This window comes from Taudactylus pleione, unplaced genomic scaffold (genome assembly GCF_031769625.1).
Source record: "Taudactylus pleione unplaced genomic scaffold, aTauple2 ptg001314l, whole genome shotgun sequence".
Classification (NCBI taxonomy): Eukaryota; Metazoa; Chordata; class Amphibia; order Anura; family Myobatrachidae; genus Taudactylus; species Taudactylus pleione.
The window spans coordinates 3,616,374-3,637,826 of NW_028285714.1; the positions used below are offsets into that span (position 1 = coordinate 3,616,374).

The 21,453-nt window shown below is 40.0% G+C and overlaps 1 protein-coding gene across 1 annotated transcript in view; it reads right to left on the minus strand.

Moving 5' to 3' along the window:
• The window catches only part of CHAT (choline O-acetyltransferase), a 103,683-nt gene extending 86,728 nt beyond the window's left edge, over positions 1-16,955 (minus strand). The window contains exons 1-3 of the mRNA XM_088463040.1: positions 16,893-16,955; positions 8,087-8,278; positions 2,131-2,249 (exon numbers count right to left, since the gene is read on the minus strand). Coding sequence (XP_088319166.1) covers positions 2,131-2,249; positions 8,087-8,278; positions 16,893-16,955 — 374 coding nt within the window. The remainder of the gene's footprint in view (positions 1-2,130; positions 2,250-8,086; positions 8,279-16,892) is intronic.
• Positions 16,956-21,453: the final 4,498 nt, after the last annotated feature.

Consider the following 21,453-nt stretch of genomic DNA (forward strand, 5'->3'; position numbering starts at 1 on the left):
AATGGGAGAAGTGTTGATTGGCTGAAAATGCCGCAGATTTTTCATACAATTTGCCATTGGTTTTGCCTTTAGTAAATCTCCAAATTGTAAAAACAAGGGAATATGGCAGGAAAACACCAAATCTACCAAAATCAACTCTTAATAAATGTACCCCTCAATATCAGGAGGAGAAAGCCAATACAGTGTTGTTGACTAAGACAAAAAACAAAAATAAAACAAAGGCCAGCACAGCAGTGTTTGTTCTCTGTTATGAAAATGAATAAGTAAAGGTTACACATAACATGACACTAATAATAATGTTTGTAGTGATATATGTGAAGCCAGTGATAGGTGAGCAGTATACAACTAATGTTAGTACAGCACAGGCAGTGTTGTATCTATAATAAATGTAGGGAGTGAGGTGCCCCGCACAGCAAATCTCTACACCCAAAGATTTGCAAATGTGCTGCTGCACACTGGCCCCTTCAGCTCTTAAAACACCCTTGAGCAGAGATGAGAATTAGCAGCATTATCAATTAGTGACTAGAGAATACTTGACAGTGATATCATGTATTGCATTTATGTATTTGCCCTACTATCAGTAATTAATAAGTAGATAATCAATTACTTGTTGCCAAAAGTAGTCACAATTAAATTATTCCTGTCAACATTTTAAAGACAAATTCTGTCCAAAGAAGAGGATGGCAAAGCAATATATTATAATTAGTATATGTTGCTGCTGTCACCAATGACTAGACTTTAATTAATTGCCACATACTTCTGTAATCCAGTACACTGCCATAATTACCCGTTACCACATGCACCAGTCACACATTACACTGCAATATAACTGGGACATCCTGCTGTCAAATTTTACATGTGTTATTCTACTATCTCATGACCTAAAATACAATTTGAACCTTAATCATACCATGGGGCTTATGTAAAAGGTTGCCAGCTGCAGCCGCTGCTGTAACTCTTGCGAGTCCTCCCATATTTTTAAAGCGGCAATTATTTTAAAATGATTGTTGCTTTAAAAATATGGGAAGTCTTGCAGGAGTTCCCACAGCAGCTGCAGCTCGCAACTTATTACATAAGCCTCTGTGTATTTCACATTACCCTAAGGTTCAGATTGCAGTGAAGACAGAATGCATGTAAAATATACATTTGCTCTTTATGATAGATTTAGAGTAGGAGTCGTACAGCAGCAAAATAGATGAGTTGGAGTCAAAGGTTTGGTATACCAACTCCACAGCCCTATATCCAAACAATTGGATATTATTTTCTATATAGGAAATGGGCCTCAGACTGCACACCCTGAACACAATCTCTGTCGGGTAGGTCCCTAACATACTAGGTTCAAATCCAGAGCACAGGACACCCCCAAACTAGCCCAGCTAAGCCACCGCAAGGCACCACTCTAATAAGAAAGGTGAAGTGTAAAATAAATAGTTAAGAGCAGCCGCAGCTCCATATAAAGAATAAAAATAAAAAAGTGAAATACATATATAAATAACAGACAGTGAAGCGATAAAATGTGTTAAAGGAAAAATGTGTTATACTGTGGTGTACTGAGGCAGATCAACCAAAGCAATCCAGGGGGACCCACGCCCCAAAAATGAACACATCCCATTGAATCTTACACACATTGATATATTTATGAATTTAAAACCTAATTTCATGTATACTGTATATGAAAAAAAAATATTTCAGTTGAGTGGTCCTTTTATAACCGGTATACTTTTCTTTTACTGCACACGTAAACATTTGCATGCTATATGCTAGAAAAAGTATAATGTTTCTGCATATGAAAATTTTTACTTCAATGAAAAGTGCACTTCTATTTTCAGCCCTTATGTTGAATAGGAATGCAAACAAGGTTCCACGTGTTAAATTACAGAAGGATTAAGGACTGTTGCTTTGCTATGTTTGTACATAGAGATACAAACAGCTATTGTTTCTGGTTATGCAAAACATTCTAATACAGCATCAGGCAACTTCAGCTTTTTCTACCCTGAACTCATTCGCATTTGACAGAGTTTTCAAGATACTTTTAAGTCTGCAATGTAGAGCTATTTTGTGACAAGACATAGAAACATGCAATACAGTAACAAAGGACAGAAGGGTAACTGTATTGTGACAGTACTGTACCTCAAATGGTCATTGGCATCCTGAAAGTTGTGACGTGCAAATATTACTGCAGGACTGGAGTTAACAGGAAGGGGCATACGGTTATTTAGATACATGTCATCAAGCCAGTATTGGTGTATCTACAGTAAGAAAGAGGAAAAATGTTTACAATCATGTCAATAATGCTATAGTTATGCAAAATGTAGATTTTCTTTACTCAGTGCTCCCAGCCATATGGTGGAAGGTTGAACCAGTAAGTACAGTTCATAAACAACAGTGAAACCACATTTTGCTCACCTCTGGCACAGATGGTATAAAGACTGATATCCGTTCTACAAGGCACATTTATCCCAGAGACAGCTGTGCAATCAATACGGCAGAGAATGAGGCAGAGGCAGTATGCATATTCATTATAAAGTATGAAATGAACTATGCTTTTGCTCTATAACCATGGAAAGGTAAAGCAATCATTTGCTGGAACTATAGATGTTCAAATCAGTCTTTAGTTACAAATTGTGGATCGACCCCAAAATCTATCTTTATATTAGTCGATACGTAAGCGGAATTGGATGTTGGTATTCTGCAATGCTATTTTATTAATCTGCTCACATTAATTGTTCCCTGTGTGATGCATTAATGTGGTCCATAGTTCAAGTTCCATTGTAAATAAGGATAACAATTTATTTAGTTTTAGAGGAATACTAAAGTGAGATGCAGGTATTCAAATGGAAAACACTCAAGGAGGCAACTGCTAATAATATAATCAAAAATAAATTGTTTAATTTATAATAAGTATAATCAAAATTGCAGTACTAAATTATTATCCAATACAGTGCTTTTTATTATGTGCTCGGATTTACTAGGATATGTGTGGTTCTCATAAACGGCATCATATTGGCTACCCGGCTCTCACATGTTTTGCAAAGTCAATAATATAAAACACGAAGTAATCCGAACTTGCGCTAATTTGGACATAAGAACCGAATAAAACCGAACCAGCACATCTCTAATTTTTATTAGGATATTTCATACTCTAATTTCATCAAGAGAAGCTCACCCCTGAAGCCCTCAGCAAGGGTCAATTTATGAGAGGAGGGAGCCATTGTCCTGTCTCTGTGTGAGAAATCTCTGACATTTTCTCTGTGATCCCTCTACAGTTCATGCACGTATATCTGGGAACTGGTGCTAATGGTATTTCCTGGTGATTTGTACAGGTGGAGTGGTGTGGACCTGTGTGCACTGCACACCCTGCACTCATCACAGACAAACCACTGCTCTCACACAATCCCCTCTCCCCTACATCTCTGACTTAATTTACTACCACACTTTCATTCCCCCCCACTTTGCCAATGACCACCATTTCTCTTCCCAAATTGTTACCTCTTCCAACTCCATATTTGCTGGCTTTGATTCCTGGCTTTAAGCAGAATTGTATTATTACACTCCTTGCCCCGTCCACCTCATGTATAAGTTGGTGACAATGGTCTTCAGGTTGCAGGAGAGTTGCCCACTTTTCTGGGAGCCACGAGACTCTCCCCCAAATTTGTGAATCTCATAGAAGTTCTGGGAGAGTGGGCAAGTATGCTCTATTCTGCCTCCACAATTTTGTCCGTCCTGCTCTCCGCCACTGGTACTTTCTCCCTCCTACACTCAGAATCTCCAAAGCTTCAAACAGACTCTCAAAACCTATTTCTATAAGAAAGTCTACTGGCTCTCATCCTAAGCCACACATCTTTGTCCTTACACACTGAGTCACCCCTCTGTATCATCCATATCTTTCCGGCAACCACACAGGGGGTGACGGGCCACTCAAGGGGACACACTCAGCAGCACTGGAAAGGGAGACAATGTCCCCCTTTACAGCTCTCCCAGGCCCCTCCAACAGGCTGGGCCTGGGTGATTACTAGTACCCCCCTCCCGCCCTTGCTTACTTATGTCATTATCTCCTACCACTTGCTTACAGTATCACTGAATCTGTCTGTTTCACCCATCAATTAGGATACAAATTCAGTCAATGCTGATTTATATTAGTTATGGGGATTTATTTTAAACACATTTATTTTCGTTAAGAACATACATGTTTATTATCTAACATATTTATTTTGTCTTGTATCCTGCTATATGCTAGTTTGTTTGTATTGTCATTTTGGTTATTTCTGCACTGTGGGCCTGATTTGGAGATGTAAGCTAATGCAATCGTAACTTCATTTTTAGCATGGAACGCAGTTGCAAAAATGTGCGAATGATTCCGAAGCTTATCCAAGCATAGGGATGTCCACTGCTGCATTCTCATATCCATCCGATGACGTGAAAAAGCACAAATATTGGCACCATCGACGCAGATAGGGCAGCCACGTAGCTTGTAAGTCGCGCCTGACCAGCCGCAAACACTGCAGCTCTCCTGACACGCAGAAAGCTCTCATGCTGCGAGGAGGTGATCGCAATGGCTAATTTATCCACGCCCATGAAACAGCGTTTAAATGGTCCGACACACCTGGTTTGTCTAACCACTCACTGTTCACACCCCAAAATACTGACTACCTGTCACTCACTTTGCGAGTGGTTCCTATGTACGAGAGTAATCGTAATGCAATTGCTACGCTCGTGCATTTGCAAATAATCACTCAATCTGCGACTTTGCCTAAAACTCTGAACCAGTGCCTGTGTGTTTATATGAACTTTCTAAGGTTCTGCAGACGCTTTGTGGTGTCCGATAAAGAAAGGTTAATACTAATAATAGTAATAGAAATTGTGAATGGTAATAGTGAATAACCAGTGTTACGAGAAGAGAAGCAGGGCATTATTAATATAACAGAAGAGAAAATGTTTTTTAATCAAAATGATTAAATACTACTTTAAAAAGTTTAAAGCAATCTCAACCTAAAATACAGGTGTCCTCGTAAAAAAGAGTTGATAGTAATATTAAAAATTAAAGTGGGAAAAAGTTTGAACATTGCTATGATTTCAATCTCAGTGACTTTAGTGGCGTCAGACTGTCAGATCAGGGACCAACCTTCTGATAATCAGAGCTGGCAGGAACATAGTTAAGAGTAAAAAGTCATGGGGGGGGGATCAAAGACGCTTAAATAAAGAAGGATTATGCATATCACATTATTTACTGTTTTATTTTTCTGTCTTGGTAATTAAAAACCCCATACCTGTATATATTATGTTCCCCTACTGCATCAACATCAGGGATTTTAAAGCCTGAAATGTGTAAAAGCTTAAAGAGCACATAGTATATGTATATATATAAGTATCAGCAACTTTCTATAATTGATCTATAGTGTTCTTGCCGGTAGACTGTTTATAGCCATTCTGTAGCTCTCATTTATAAATTAACTACTGTATGCTTCCAAAGTTAAAGACAGCCTAGGGGGTCCAGTATTGGGGCCAGGAACAGTATTGCTTGTTTGACCCCCTGGTGCAGCATACTGTGACCAAGAATAAGGAAAAAAATAAAAATAATCGCACTTTTATACCCTATATAACTATACTGATAGTACTAGATAAACTGGGTTACCAAACTTTGGGGTTATTGAAATCTTAACTTAAATCTTTTAAAGAAGCTCTGTGCTCGTGCCTTGGGCGCAAGCCAAATGGGCATGGTCATGCGCCATGGGCCATGTCCGCGCAACAGGCGGTTCCATTTCACGGCACTCAGGGGCATGCCCAGTGCTATGGGAGCTGCTAGGCTGCCCCCTGGTCACTCACAGGCCAGACACTGAGGTCTGTCTTGCCCAGTCACACATGGGCCGTTTCGTGCAAGGGGTCCGATTTGCTGCCGAGTGATGTGACTCGCTCGGTGGCACAAGCATGCAGCGAATTGCGACGATAAGGTGATCGGACAGTATGGCTTATCGGCTACTAATTTCCTAATGGCACACTGTACCCACCTATACTGCCTTACTTGCAGCACTGGTTATGGTTAAGTTACCTTTGGTGAAATTTGGAAAAACAGTTTTGCTTTCTTTTTTGCCATGTTTACCTGTATATTTTTATTCAAATTTTTATGCATTAAAAATAGTATTACTCCAATATATATAAATATCTAAAATTCTCTTGAGTAGAGGTAAAAAGGAAACATTGATTCCTGGTGCATCTTGTAGAAAATACCTATGGTCGTTAAGAGGTTAGGTCAGAGCTATACAATTTGAATAAAAAAGTTACCACACTTTGCTTTACTTATTATTAATCAGCTTCATGTTCTATGTGCCTGATGTACAATGCCGATATTTACACAGGTGAGTGATTATCGATAACCTATGCATGTACACAGAGCATGCATCAAGGTACATTACCATCCTTGCTCGCAGTGACTTTTTACTTGCAGTGTGATCGACAGTCAGGGAGTGTTTGGAGGAGGTAACAGGGAGTGGTGGCAAAGAACGCAGGCTTCTTGCAACCGTTTTGGGTTGTCACAGCCTGCGTCTCTCATCCCGTACGCAATAAAAGTGTCTCAGTTCCTGCTGCCGTTCTGACCGACCATAGAGTCACCCAGAAGATCAATTTTCGAAGGATCTGCGACTGATGCTGCGTCATTTTGCACAGTCACTTGGATTTGCAATGCCACCTGTGGGCATTGCAATACAGATCCCAGCATCTGCGCAAATTGCCTATTTTCGCATAGCAGCTGTGTAAAATTGGCTGTGGTGCATTAGTGCACATCTGTGAATCAGGACCTGTATCTGCTGCCTTTTAGTAAGAGTTAAAGATGGTGTCTTTTGAAATTGTTGGGAATGGTTGTATAATCTTATCAGGGACTTTTTTATCTGAGCATGCCAAAATATGCCTGGCTGTCCGAATTCATGATTTACTATTGTATTATATTTCCATTTAATTATTTTACCATATGACTGGTAGTATATTGCAAACATTTTTTTTCTAGTCTAGAGTAAACCTCTCCCAAGCTCCTGTGAAGGACCATTAAGTTGACCTGAGCAGCCACTATTTTATATTAGGATATAGCAATATTATTAGACATGATTAATTACTACTTTATTATGTGTACATTTTCATTACTTTTGTGAAATAGAATCATACGGTGAGTGTCCTAACCTGCAGATTGGAGTTCCACCATGCTAGTCATAGCAAGCAAATTTGCTATGGTATAATAAATGGTTCATGTTAACTGAAAGGCATTCTGGGGTTCATGGAAAAATTTTTCATCAAAAATCTGGTATGTCCAAAACAATAAGACATGTATGTAATATGTATGTATGATGTGTTTACTTCTGCAACATCAGCATATGTACCACGGTTATGCCAGGAATAAAAATAAGCCTACAGATGTGGTTTGATAGTGTCAGTAGTCATGGGCGCCAATGTGGGAATGATGATTATAATATCCATGGGCTCGGGCCAGTCTGGGAGCCTAAGTCTGCCAGAGAGGTGTAGCCACCACCCAAAATGGTACCAGCATACCCTCCAAACTGCCAGTAACTACATAAGGGGGGTGCTGAATGGTGTCATCGTGGCTCAGCCCTCAATCCAGCATTGCATAGTGGAGACGGGGACCGCAGACCCGCCAACCTCAGCCGAGCCCCGCCTATTGGCACCCCTAGACTCGCCAATCTCCTCTGATCCCCAACCCCCAAACAAATGCAAGTGATCCTAGTCAGTGCAGTTTTCTATCAAGGGTTAAGTAACCACAAAATATATGAGCCCCTGAGAAGCTCATAAGCATCTTTGTCTAGGAATGCTGAATGATATAATGCACCTACACACTAAGATTGTACATGTTAACTCATATCTGAGTGGAGTGTGTATACATTTCGCTGAGGCCTTTAAACGTTTTCTATTGTACACTAAAGTGGCTACTGAACTGATATAATTTGTACATCTAACAACTTTCTTTTAAAAGATTAAATGGGAGATTTTGTTTTACAAGCAAATGCTCCTATAGCCTATATATTTAAGACACATACAGTATATACACAGATGGCATAACCATAAAAAAAAAATATACAGATCTTACCCAATTTTCAGTTTTTTCTCTCCTCTCAAGCAGCTTTTGTTGCAGCATTTCCCCATGTCCTCCAGTCATCATAAACCTCTCCACAATTGCTTTAGTTTTTTTATATTGTTCTTCTGATACTATGTGTTTCATGCATTTCAGGTACATGTCCATAGTTTGTTGTAAAGGTGGAACAGGCAGTTTGGGTAACTCCTGCACAGAACAAAAGATACAGTATTAGTCACGTGCAGACATTAAACTTCATTGTATTTTTAGCTATTTCTTTAATCGTCCTTGCTCAGATCCCTAATCTATTTAACCATATACTAATCTAATGCCACTATAACCCCAAGGCCACAGCAGCACAAACATGACAGTTCCACAAAAAGCAGGGTGTTTGTGGTTACTGTGTAACAATTATCCACCATTATATTTATATCAGATCCCATATCTGCCAACCACAGGCTTTGATGGTAAAAACATTTTTATAAGAACTCATACACAATACTTGGCTACTTTTCAGTCTATACAATGCTGTCTTCTGTATTCAAGCCATATCAGGAAAAGGACATACTTGGCCTCTCCCCGGGAACGGCCAGGAGGCTTCCAAATTTCAGGTGCTGCTCCCAGCTACCTGGAAGAGCATTCAAGTCTCCTGGATGCTGACCCGCATCCACCTGGCGCCGCCCACTTCCAGAGAAAAGTCGGTGGTCGCATTGAATTGAATCGCATTGAATTGGTTTATCGTAGCAATGTCCCCCACTTTACAATGACGGTAATTTTAATCGTGATAGTGAGAGCAAAATGAGTATATTTTGTGGTTTTATTTCATTGATTAATGTCTACCTAGAAATTGTTCCTGTTACCTTGCAATTGGAAGCTGCAAAACAAGTGGAACGAAAAGTATTGGGAATGATGGTGTCAGTTTTCCAGGACGTCTGACCTGTCTGTCTCTGAGGAAGTTTCCTAGTCATTTCCTGATCCAAGGGCTGATTCAGTGTCTGCAGTTGTGGGCGGCCGCAGTAGCCTTATCTTATCTTATGCTAATGTGAGTATCTGTTCAACTAATGTGGGGGATTGTGCGTGTGCAAGCGGAAACCTGTGCAGCCATTGATTTTACCCCAGCTGCTGCAACCTTCATATTTAGTATCTGCATTAGTACCAGCACAATGCTAGGCGCAGGACATACATCTGAGACAGACTTCCCTAACCCATACGCATGACTCAGAATCGCTCAGAGCATTAGATAAAAGTCCACAACACCCCAGTGACATTCTCACAAGTCAGGGTGGTTACATGAGATCGCATTGTCCCCACGCAATTCATGCATTGAAATGCCCTATTTCATGGAAAGACTGACCCGGCCAAGTTGGGTTCTGACTCAGAATAGGACAGACATACCCAAAGATGTGTAAATTCACATTTGCGCTTGCACTTTATGCAAAAACTTTCCATTTGCATCCATTAAGAGAGATCCATGTGACTCAGAAGAATAAGCTCCCTAGTGTGGAAGTGCCATGCACTCTGCATTTCAAATATACAGCACTGAGATGAATGCTTTATGCTGCAATTGTAGAGGTACAGGTACAGAATGGGATGTAGTTTAAATCCCGGCTGTCAGGTAGCTGGCGCTCAGAATGCTGGTGCCGGAATCCCGACAACAGTCAGAATCCCAGTACCAGCATCCTGACCACCGGCATCCCAACGGTAAGTAGTGGGGCTAGAGGAAGAATTAGGGTTAGGCACTAGGTGTGGAGGGTTAGATTTAGGCAGCAGGGAAGGAGGGTTAGGTTTAAGGGCAGGGGTAGGGTTAGATACTTACCGACAGGTGTCAGTATCCTAACCCTGTTTGGATAATGGCGTTGGGATTCTGACGGCCGGGATCCTGTGTGCTGGCACCCCGTACCCAACCTATACAGAATAGCTCCCTAATTTCACCTTCTCCATCTTTTTAACAATTTGCAGTCGAATAATGAATCCACTGGTCACAAGGAACGCTCATATCCCACCCAACTACCCCGATTACATAGTGCAAACTCTTGGTCCACAAGTACATGGAAAAGCAGGCATGTGACATCAGTACGATTTACACTTCATTACATGATCCTTATTGGAAGTGAAAAGTTTCAGTTTCACTACTTCCACCACTTCCAGTAGGATACAGATACAGTATTTTTTTGTAAATGCTTCAATCAAGAGAAAGCCTTTTCTGTATTCCCTCATCCCTTGTCTGTGTGATCTGTTATATAGATGACTCCCCAAATATGTTCTGACTCCTAAATGTATAGTAGCAACTGCATACATTGTGGGCCTGATTCTGAGTTGAACAGTGTAGCATCTGTGTGTGCATCTTTTGCCGTTATTGCTTCTGTAACTTTATGGAAATACAATAGTCCTTCCCTGCTGTACATCCACGCACCTGCGTGTGCAAGGCTGAGACGCCCACTTTGAGCATCTTTAGACACAACCATTGAAACACCCCCATGCTAGGGTGCAGATTGTCCGATAGAGAATGGCCTCCAATGTGAACATCAGAGTTTGCAACCAGCCTGCGAGTGCGACACTCCCATAACACACCCATAAGATGGACCATTTCATACGTCCTCATAGCCACCTCCCTCTCACCTGCCTCTCACCTCCCAAGAATGCCCAATAGATTTTTAAGACATTTCTGAAACTGTGCATCTCAATTGCAACTGCGATTCTGTATGCACGGACTCCGGACGCATGCGTGGTGCAACTTAGATGCAAGGACAGAAGAAAAGATTGCTCAACAGCATTCCACATCAACATTATAACCAATTTCCTATATAAATGTAGTCTCTCGCACGCTCGCTCGCCCTCTCTCTCTCTCACACACTATTTTCTTCATAGCATAAAACTATTTTCATACTTTTGGAAACAGTATTATGCTATGAGATATATTTGTTTTGAGGTTAACTACAGAATGTGTATGTGACTGATAACATATGGTGAAAGGACAATGTCCATTTCAGATATACATATTGTACATATTTCTATTTTCTGGTACAAGGCCTTATACAGTAAAACACATTATTTAATATTGCGCACCAGTGTGAACATTATTGCTTTTGACATTTTTGTTTTTGTTGTTTTACAGATTTTTTATTGGACACTTAGCACAAGTGGTATCACACAGGAATGCTGCCCATATTTGTCATTTGTGCTGAATTGTATTTATATTTAGTGCCTACACCTTCACTATTTTTGTTATATATATATATATATATATATATATATATATATATATATATTAGGGATGTGCACCGACCCCCGTGTTTTGGTATTGGATCTGTATCTCCTTTGTGTTTTGGATCTGGATTTGGCTTTGCCAAAGCCACCCCTGTGTGTTTTGGTTTTGGTTTTGGATCTATATTTTTTTTTTCAATTTATGAAAAACTGCTAAAATCACATAATTTTGTTTTTGTTCCTACAGTATTATTAACCTCAATAACAATAATTTCCACTCATTTGCAGACCATTTTGACCACCTCACACAATATTTTTCACCAACATATTTTTCACCAACTCACACGTACGTTCAATAGAAACAATACGACAGAAAAATTTACTATAAATCGTACGTGGAATATTCTTGCTCAAAATAATTAGTCGCAGTTAACAAGCAGCAAACAAAAAAAAACATAAACATGTGTAAATAGCAACAGCAGACATGAATGTCCCCTACACAAGTGCACATGCCCCCAGCTCATGCCTATTTTCAGTGCCCAAATCTGTATTTTCCTCGTGGGGGAGGGCGCTGAGCCACTGATGACTGGCCCATGTAAAGCCCCAATCATTGAGCCTTTTTGTTGAGCAGTTCCCTAAAATCTCCCCAACCATTAAAAATAATGCTCTGTAGCTGCAAGTCAGAAATTGTGCAGGCCAGACACAGTGCAGGGTACAGTGCGGTTTGCATACAGTACAGGTTAGATACAGTGCATGTCAGATACACTGCGTGTCAAATACAGTGCGGGTCAGATACATTGCGGGTCAGATACAGTGTGAATCAGATACAGTGCGAATCAGGTACAGTGCAGGACACAGTGTGGATTGGATACAGTGCAGGTCAGATACAGTGTGGATACAGTGCAGGTCTGATATAGTGCGGGATACAGTGCTGGTTGGAAACAGTGCAGTCCAGATACAGTGTGTTATACAGTGTGGGTCGAATACAGTGCAGAGTACAGTGTGAGTCAGTTACAGTGTGGGTCGGATACAGTGCAGTTTATAGTGCAGGTCGGATGCAGTGTGGGTTGAATAAAGTGCGGGTCGGATACAGCGCAGGATACATAGTGAGTTGGATGCAGTGCAGGTCAGATATAGTGTTGGATACAGTGTGGGTTGGATACAGTGTGAGTCAGTTACAGTGCAGGTCGGATACAGCCATTTTCAAATTCCCATTGAATTCAGTGGGCTTACCACTGATATTCTGAGAGAGCCGTCTGTCACAGCTCTCAGCCAATAAGTGCTTGCCCATAGACTTCAATGGGCACAGAAAAAGGAAGGAAGATGCCGCCCATCCCCTCACACTAACACCGCTGCCCCCACCGTCAGCACCCCAGTGTTGCAGCCACTGTGCACTGCCGCCACTGCCGGCACCACCAGCACCCACGCACTGAGGACTCCGCCAGCGCCCACACACTTTTATTTTGCCTTTAAATTATTTGCCACATTAAATCTTGTGACTAATTCACCAAATCTAGGTCACCTTCTGCCAGCATACTATTACATTTGGCCCCAAGAGTGCATTTTACCCTGCTTCATGAGAATGTCACATTTTGGTTTCAATTTTCCCTTAAGAAATACGTTTTTCTGACTTGCACACAAGTTCTAGTGTACCGGCCAGGGGGTAGACAGACTGTAATTCCTATGTGCAGTTTTCAGCTACAATGTATTGTTAACTAGTACTAAGCTTTGAGCCCTGTGTATGCTGTGTCTGGACTGACTGACATAATTTCAAAGAGTTTCCAGACCAAAATTAGAACAACCATGTTCATGATTCGTAATGCCGCTATAATAATGACAAAGTATAGAGGATGTTACACATGGCAATCAATGATCCCTATTTTACAGCAGTTCCAGTTTCATTCCCTAAGGGTTAAGCTCAGTGTAGTACCATGGATGATACGTAGACGTTTGTGTATACATGTCCTTAAGGACAAAACAGGAGAGGATTTTTGCCCCTACCAAAGTAATCCCTAGTTTCCTCCTCTTACATCTGTTCATCTTTGTAATATAAATAATTGACACATGTACAGTACCAGTCAAAAGTTTGGACACACCTTCTCATTCAATGGTTTTTATATGTTTAAATTATTTCAACATTGTAGATTAATACTGAAGACATCAAAACTATGAAAGAGCACATATGGAATTATTTTGTAAACAAAAAAGTGTTAAACAAATCAAAATATGTTTTATATTTTAGATTCCTCAAAGTAGCCCCCTTTTGCTTGGATGACAGCTTTGCACACTCTTGGCATTCTCTCAATCAGTTTCATGTAGTAGTCTCCAGGAATGGTTTTGAATTAACAGGTGTGCCTAGTCAAGAGTCAATCTGTGGAATTACTTTCCTTCTAAATGTGTTTGAGACCATCAGTTGTGTTGTGCAGAGGTAGGGTTAGTACACAGTGGACACCACTATTTGACTACTGTTGTAATCCATATTATGGCACCAACCACTCAACTCAGTAAAGATAAATGACAGTCCATCATTACCTTAAGACATGAAGGTCAGTCGATATGGAAAATTTCAAGAACTTTGAATGTATCCTCAAGTGCAGTTGCAAAAACCATCAAACGCTATGATGAATCTGGCTCTCATGAGGACCGCCCCAGGATAGGAAGACCAAGAGTTACCTTTGCTACAGAGGATAAGTTCATTAGAGTTACCAGTCTCATAAACCGCTACTTAACAGCACCTCAAATTAGAGACCACATAAAGTCTTCACAGAGTTCAAGTAGCAGACAAATCTCAACATCAACTGTTCAGAGGAGACTCCATGAATCAGGCCTTCATGGTCGTATTGCTGTGAAGAAGCCACTACTGAGGATGAACAACAAGAAGAGGAGAATTGTTTGGGCCAAGAAACACAAGGAATGGACAGTAGAATAGTTGAAATCTGTACTTTGGTCTGATGAGTCCAAATTTGAGATTTTTGGTTCCAACCACCGTGTATTTGTGAGACACAGAGAAGGTGAGCGGATGGTTTCTGCATGTGTGGTTCCCACTGTGAAGCATGGAGGAGGTGAATGGTGTGGGGGTGCTTTGCTGGTGACACTGTTGGTGATTTATTCAAAATTCATGGCACACTTAACCAGCATGGCTACTACAGCATTCTGCAGCACCATGCCATGCCATCTGGTTTGCGCTTACTGGGACCATCATTTGTTTTTCAACAAGACAATGACCCCAAACACACCTCCAGGCTATGTAAGGGCTACTTGACCAAGAAGGAAAGTGATGGAGTGCTGTGTCAGATGACCTGGCCTCCACAATCACCCGACCTAAACCCAATTGAGCTGGTTTGGGATAAGTTGGACCGCAGAGTGAAGGAACAGCAGCCAACAAGTGCTCAGCACCTCTGGGAACTCCTTCAAGACTGTTGGAAAACCATTCCAGGAGACTACCTCATGAAGCTGATTGAGAGAATGCCAAGAGTGTGCAAAGCTGTCATTCAAGCAAAAGGGGGCTACTTTGAGGAATCTAAAATATAAAACATATTTTGATTTGTTTAACACTTTTTTGTTTACAACATAATTCCATATGTGTTCTTTCATTGTTTTGATGTCTTCAGTATAAATCTACTATGTTGAATATAATTGAAATAAACAAAAACCATTGAATGAGAAGGTGTGTCCAAACTTTTGACTGGTACTTGTACATATAATGTATTTTGGAATAGTGCTACTTAAGATTTTTTTTCCTTGTGGTCTGGTTTTTTATACATGCATTTCTAAATTGGGTTACCTTTTTTAAGGTAAAGTTCTAATAGCTGGCCAATGATCATTGAGGTGCAGCAGCCACCGATGAAGCTTATGGCTGCTGTACCTCCATGATGATATTGATGGGCTTGGAATGAGGAACAAAGCTATGATGTCAGAGTCCAGATCCACACTCCCATCCTCACAGAAGAAAAGTAGATACAACCAGAAAAAAACAAAATTGGCAACATAGGGTATACTGTGGGTTATGAACAATGAGATTTATATTATGTACCTGCATAAATTCAGTCCTATGGATATATTTAATAGCTTTTTTGATAACTCATATCTGTGCCCTAACAGTGTACTATTTCACTGAATTTGAAATAAAACATACCTTTTATTAATGTCATTAAAATATTCCTAAATGTAGTGAGCAAATTATTGAGATAAGATTATACTTAGTGTCAAGAAAAACAAAAATTTAAAAACAGGTCAGATACTTCTATTATGTCCTTAATAATTGTTTTAGGGGGATTATTGACAGCCCTGTGACTATCAATGTTTTATTAATAATCTCAATCCATTTTATGCATTAAAAGCAAAAACAAAGTGATTCATTATGATATCAAACCAAATACTATATTTTATTTGTATGTTAATTACTGTTATTGTTAGCAATGGGAGTTGTGTGTTAACAGCAGTTAAATGTAACACACTATATCCCCTTATACGTTGTCAAAAATCTCCTCTGTGGGCATTGGATACTGTGGATAGATATTTGACAGCTATTAAGCCTAGCAATATAATTAAATACATTTAATCAGGTACAAAATTCTCATGGTACCCATAAGGGGTATACAGGTTGAGTCTCCCATATCCTATTTCTAAAAACTTAAATATTCTAAAAAACAAAATATTTTGGGGCAGCCGTGATGTCATGACGTGATCTGACATCATGATGTCACTAGTATAGATGGCCAATGACTAGCGGCGTAGGCGTGGTCCACACGCCAGACCGCCCCCCGCAGCACCCGCACGCCGGAAACTTCCGTGTCACTCAAAGCACCCGCCGGACCCTTCAGCGTCACCCGCCAGACCCCTCTCGACACCCGCAGTACCCATCGGACCCCTATGCGACACCTGCCGGACCCACCCGCAGCACACTGGGCCTCCCGTGACACCCGCCGGACCCCCCCCAAGTATTCCGAAAACTTAAATAATCCGGAATGTTCCTGGTCCCGAGCATTTCGGATATGGGAGACTCAACCTGTATTTACTAAAGTGAGAGTTTTTGGAAGTGGAGATGTTGCCCATGGCAACCAATCAGATTCTACTTAACATTTAACTAGCACCTTCTAGAAAATAATAGCTAGAATCTGATTGGTTGCTATGAGCAACATCTCCACTTCTAAAAACTCTCACTTTAGTAAATTTAACCCTAATACTCATTTTTGCCTTTCATGGACATTTCTTGCTGTATTTGAATGAATAAGGGTTATAGGTGGTAGCAGTCACCATGCTATAGAAAAGAAGAATAACTTTGATATTGGACATAAAGGGGAATAAACAGATACATATAATAAGTCATCACCAGTGCAGATGGTTTTTGTGGTCAGAAATGAAGAAGATGCCACACCTGAGGAGTGACAGTGATGTCAGAGGGAGTGGCACATAGGGCGCTTGTTCCGGCCCTGGTAACATATAAGTCGAGTCTCTTAAATTCAATGAAATAGTAATATTTACGAACTTTGAAAGAATTTATATTAAAAAATTTACTTTATATATCATTGATGAAGCAAAAAGCATACTGTAACCATGTACCTGAAAAAGTAATTGTTCCCGTTAGAATCTAGGCATGCAATACATGTCTGCTTACCTCTGCCTCTTCACAGCCTTTGCTTTCTGATTTCTCCAATGTGGATTTCTTTAGCACAGGCATTATAAGACCGTAGTGATGTTGTACTCTAAGGAAAGTGAATCTGATAGAGGAAAAATGTATAGGTGAAATTTGATAGTCAAATATAAAAGCATATGATGTTTATTACATACAGTATGTCATTGACTATAAACAATGAATGTACTCCATACACAAGCTAAGTTAAACAGTGTAACTTTGAAGGCGCACAGAAGGGAATGCCAGGACTGATTTAGAGCCCCAGTCCTTCCCTGGTGATAGCATTTAATCCCACTATGGTTGAAGGAGTTGAGGGGCTGATCAACACCATGGATCCTTCAACTGTAACTCTCCCAGGTAGTATAATTTGCAAATAGTAATACTGTAATTATAGTTGATAGTAATCTAATATTTTTTTATTGCAGCACAAACAAATCCACCACCACCAACAACAAGAAGTGACACAATCATGACATGGATACCCGGAGTCAGATCCAGTCAGAAGTCAGGTTAGTATAGAGTGTGTGACTGTTTAAATGCAGTGCCGGTCAGAGGCGTCCCCGGGTCTGGAGACACCCGGTGCGCACTCTGGATAACCCCGGTGCGCCCGGGTGAAAAGGGGAGTGGCCTAAATAAAGGGGGTATGGCCTCATGGGGGATCCTGATAACCACTCTGGGGGAAGCCTAGCATCTCCGGTAACAGGGCAGTCTGCACTCTTCTATTAAAGGAGCCGGGTACTGCAGGAGAATGTCACACTGCAACACTCGGCTTCTGTCACTGCAGAGGAGCTGGCATTTTGGCGTCACCCCTTGCATGGATGACACCCGGGTGACGCCACTGGTGCCAGTGATGCATGTGTAGTGCCTTTGTGTGGATGTGGTGCCTCTGTAAGGTTGTGAATGCATTGTCGCTGTGAGGATGTGAATGTGGTGCCTTGGTGTGGCTCAATGTCGGTGTGAATGTGGTGCCTCTGTGAAGGTGTGAGTGAGGTGCCTCGATGTCGGTGTGAATGTGGTGCCTCTGTGAGGGTGTGAATGTGGTGCCTAAATATTGGTGTGAATGTGGTGCCTCTGTGAAGGTGTGAATGGGGTGCCTTGATGTCCGTGTAAATATGGTGCCTCTGTGAGGGTGTGAATGAGGTGCCTCAATGTCGGTGTGAATGTGGTGCCTCTGTGAGGGTGTGAGTGAGGTGCCTCGATGTCGGTGTAAATGTGGTGCCTCTGTGAAGGTGTGAGTGAGGTGCCTCAATGTTGGTGTGAATGTGTTGCCTCTGTGAGGGTGTGAGTGAGGTGCCTCGATGTCAGTGTGAATGTGGTGCCTCTGTGAAGGTGTGGATCTGGTGCCTCTGAGAGGGTGCAGATTGACCATGGAGTCTACATTGCCTCAGATGTTGCAGATGGATTTGCTCAGCAATGTGTATTTCCCAGTGGCTGTAATACAGAGATGGCAATGGCTTTGGGCAGTGCTTTTGTGTGTGTTACAAGTTGGATTGAGTAATCAGGTGGCTGTAGTGTGTGTTATAGTTTATTTTTTTTAAATAAATGTATATTTATTACATTTCCAATTATTTTTTTCACAGGTGCAGCCAGAAGAGAAATGCCCCCTTAACTGCCAACAAGTCATACTGCTTTATTGTGGTTTTTCTTTTTTTTTGGGGGGGGGGGGGGTTGATATTTGCAATGGAAATCTGTAATATGATACTATACATGGATTCATTACTCCTAAAATGTGTCCTCAGCAATAGATTTAATTTGCACAGAGCTTAAAATGAGGAGAACATTGTACCGTATCTGTTAATTCGCTATGAAATGGTCTTGTCATAACTTATGTTTCTTCAACAGGAAGAAAAATCAACATTAATTTGATATTAGTTATGTTGAAAGTGTCCAGTCTGTTTAAGATATATTTTTCTTTTACAGATTCTACCCTGCTACTTTTGTTACAGCCACTCCAAGAACAGGTAATTATTTAATTAATTCATTCAATAGTTGTAGATAGTTTAAATCAATACTATCTTACATACTACTCCATCAATTATTTTCTTATCTTACTTTTTTATTTCTTTCTTATTTCTGACTACTTCTTAGATCTTACTTATATCTTATTATTGTATTTCAATACAATATGTATTGTGTAGAAAAGCAACAGTCAAGACAAGGATGAAGAGCTACCTCTTCCATTCCAGAGGATACAGTTGAGTCTTGGTAGATTTATTTTGTAAAGGAAAGAGTACACCACCTATACAGTGTGAATTTAAAAATTCATACTTGCCAAAATTACACTATTTAAAATTTTTTAACTGAGGAAGAAGAAAGTGTGCTGAATGCGGTTAGTGATCTGACCAAAGGTAATACCTTTTTATTATTTTTAAACATATTGCAAAATATTTTTTTCTTAAAAAGCAAAAACAGTTAATAAAATATTTATATTTTATTAGCTGAGCATAGGGAACTGCAAGCGACAAGTGCGGGTGCCTTCTATGGGTTCCTAATGTTTTGTCTGGATATTGAATATAATGATGGTACCATGGTAATTTTTTATGGCAATGTTGAAAAAAGTAAACATTTTCAAACATTTTTGCAGAATCCGAGACAAAGGAGGACCAGTCAAAGATCAGTTGGACAACTTGTGAATCATCATACTCATATTTGTGTGTTATGAATATTTACAAAAATAAAAAAACAGGTACGTTTATTTTGGGTAAGGTTGGTTATGGTTCATTGTGTGTATTTTTAGATTGCTTTTAATTCTCTAAATTAGCTCATCCATCAATACAAAAACTTCACCAGCTGCCTAAAAATACACATAACTAATACATGTGGGCAGAAATGGTTTATTTGATTTAAAATAAAAACATTTTTGTTTTTTAAATTAGTCCAGTCCAATGTTAAAAAAAAGTCAATGACGAGGTGATATCCTTCTGCCAGATTGAGAAAGTCCAAAGAAGATTTATATTATTTTAAATAAGCAAAAAATAATAATAATTATTTACAAACGCCAATCTGTCATCTGCCTCCTTCCACATCTCCCAAAACCCACCCCACCAGGTTGTATTAACAAAGTTTTGTGGGTTTAGAAAAAGGTGTTCCCTGCCCTCAAACAGGTGTTTTTACGGCCCCTCCAAAAACCTACCACACTCTCACCCCAAAACTTACCAGTCAGTATTAACGTGTCATTCCAGCAGGACTGGCCAGAAGATTAATCAGAAAAGTTCCTGTGAGGAGAGGGAGGAATTTTTTTTTAGGGGGATAGTAAAAAGATCAATTACTATCCTAGAATCTATCCTCTACTCTGCTGTTTCTTGTCCTGGCCCTCCCATACCCTGCCCAACCTGTTTATGTGATTGTTATCCATTCTTATCTATTGCACTTGTCATTCTTGCAGCCCCCTGACATGTGAGAAAAAACAAGTGTTAAGTTTTTAAAATCTTGCACGTTAACTCAGCCACGTAATCAATTGAATAGCTATGTACTTTTCTTTTCCATTGGAAAAGTGCAGGTATAAGCAATATTTGTCATTGTTTTCTACACATGTGTGGTTTATTGTTCTATTGTATAGCGCAAGGTTTTTTTATTGTGTTGTTAAAATTTAGCACACAACGCATAAAAAAATATATAATCCGACTAATTGGATATGCCCACATGAACAAAAACCACTCAAGCAACACGTGGACTACTGGACTCTAAGTACTGTGCTGTGTGTCTCATTATTTCTTTTAAAAATTGTTGACATCTTTTGAACAAGTTTATAATATAGGTGGGCATCTTCTACCAAAATGTATCTCAATCCTTAAGAAATGATAATTCATTGTCCTAACTCTTTATTCCTTTAAACACAGATTTTCTTTTCAATCCATGCATATTTTAGTAATTTTCATCCATTTAAAAAAACTGTGATTCAAAAGTGATGTTTTAATGATTTCTGAGCTTTTGACATTCATTTTAATAATACATAGTAGCATTTCATATGGGGAAGCATAATAAATAATTAAATAGGGATGCGTGTCCCTTGGAAAATTGTCTGTCAGTCATGAGCTTGGGGTCCACTGCAATATAAAAATGATAAAAGTAAATGTACAAAAACTATTTTATATAATCCATAAAACCTTGGATTATATAAATTACTCTCCAGGAAAGGTTATTTGCTTTTGTAATGTGGCACAATTGCGTAAATTAACTTTTTGGTGTGTTTAACTTTGAAATGTTAAAAGGCAATGATTTTAAAAGCAAAACACATCACGCTTAGTAAGTTTACCCCCAAGTACCTTTTTGTTAAATGTTTTTGCTTCAATATATCACCTGTTTCAGCACCCCCTGCCCCCTGGTGCTCGTGACATCACACTGCATGCACAGCGGGGAACGCAGAGGTGCGGGAAGGTAACTTTTCTTACAGGGCAAAATAGAATTCCATTGGTGTATCATTCATGCCAGCCCCCTTAGCCTAGCACCCTGAGCGGTGGCACCATTTGCACACCCTTCGTTTAGCCCTAAATGAAATGTATAAAAAAATATTTATGCTCTAAGTGGGCCTTCATTCAACTGC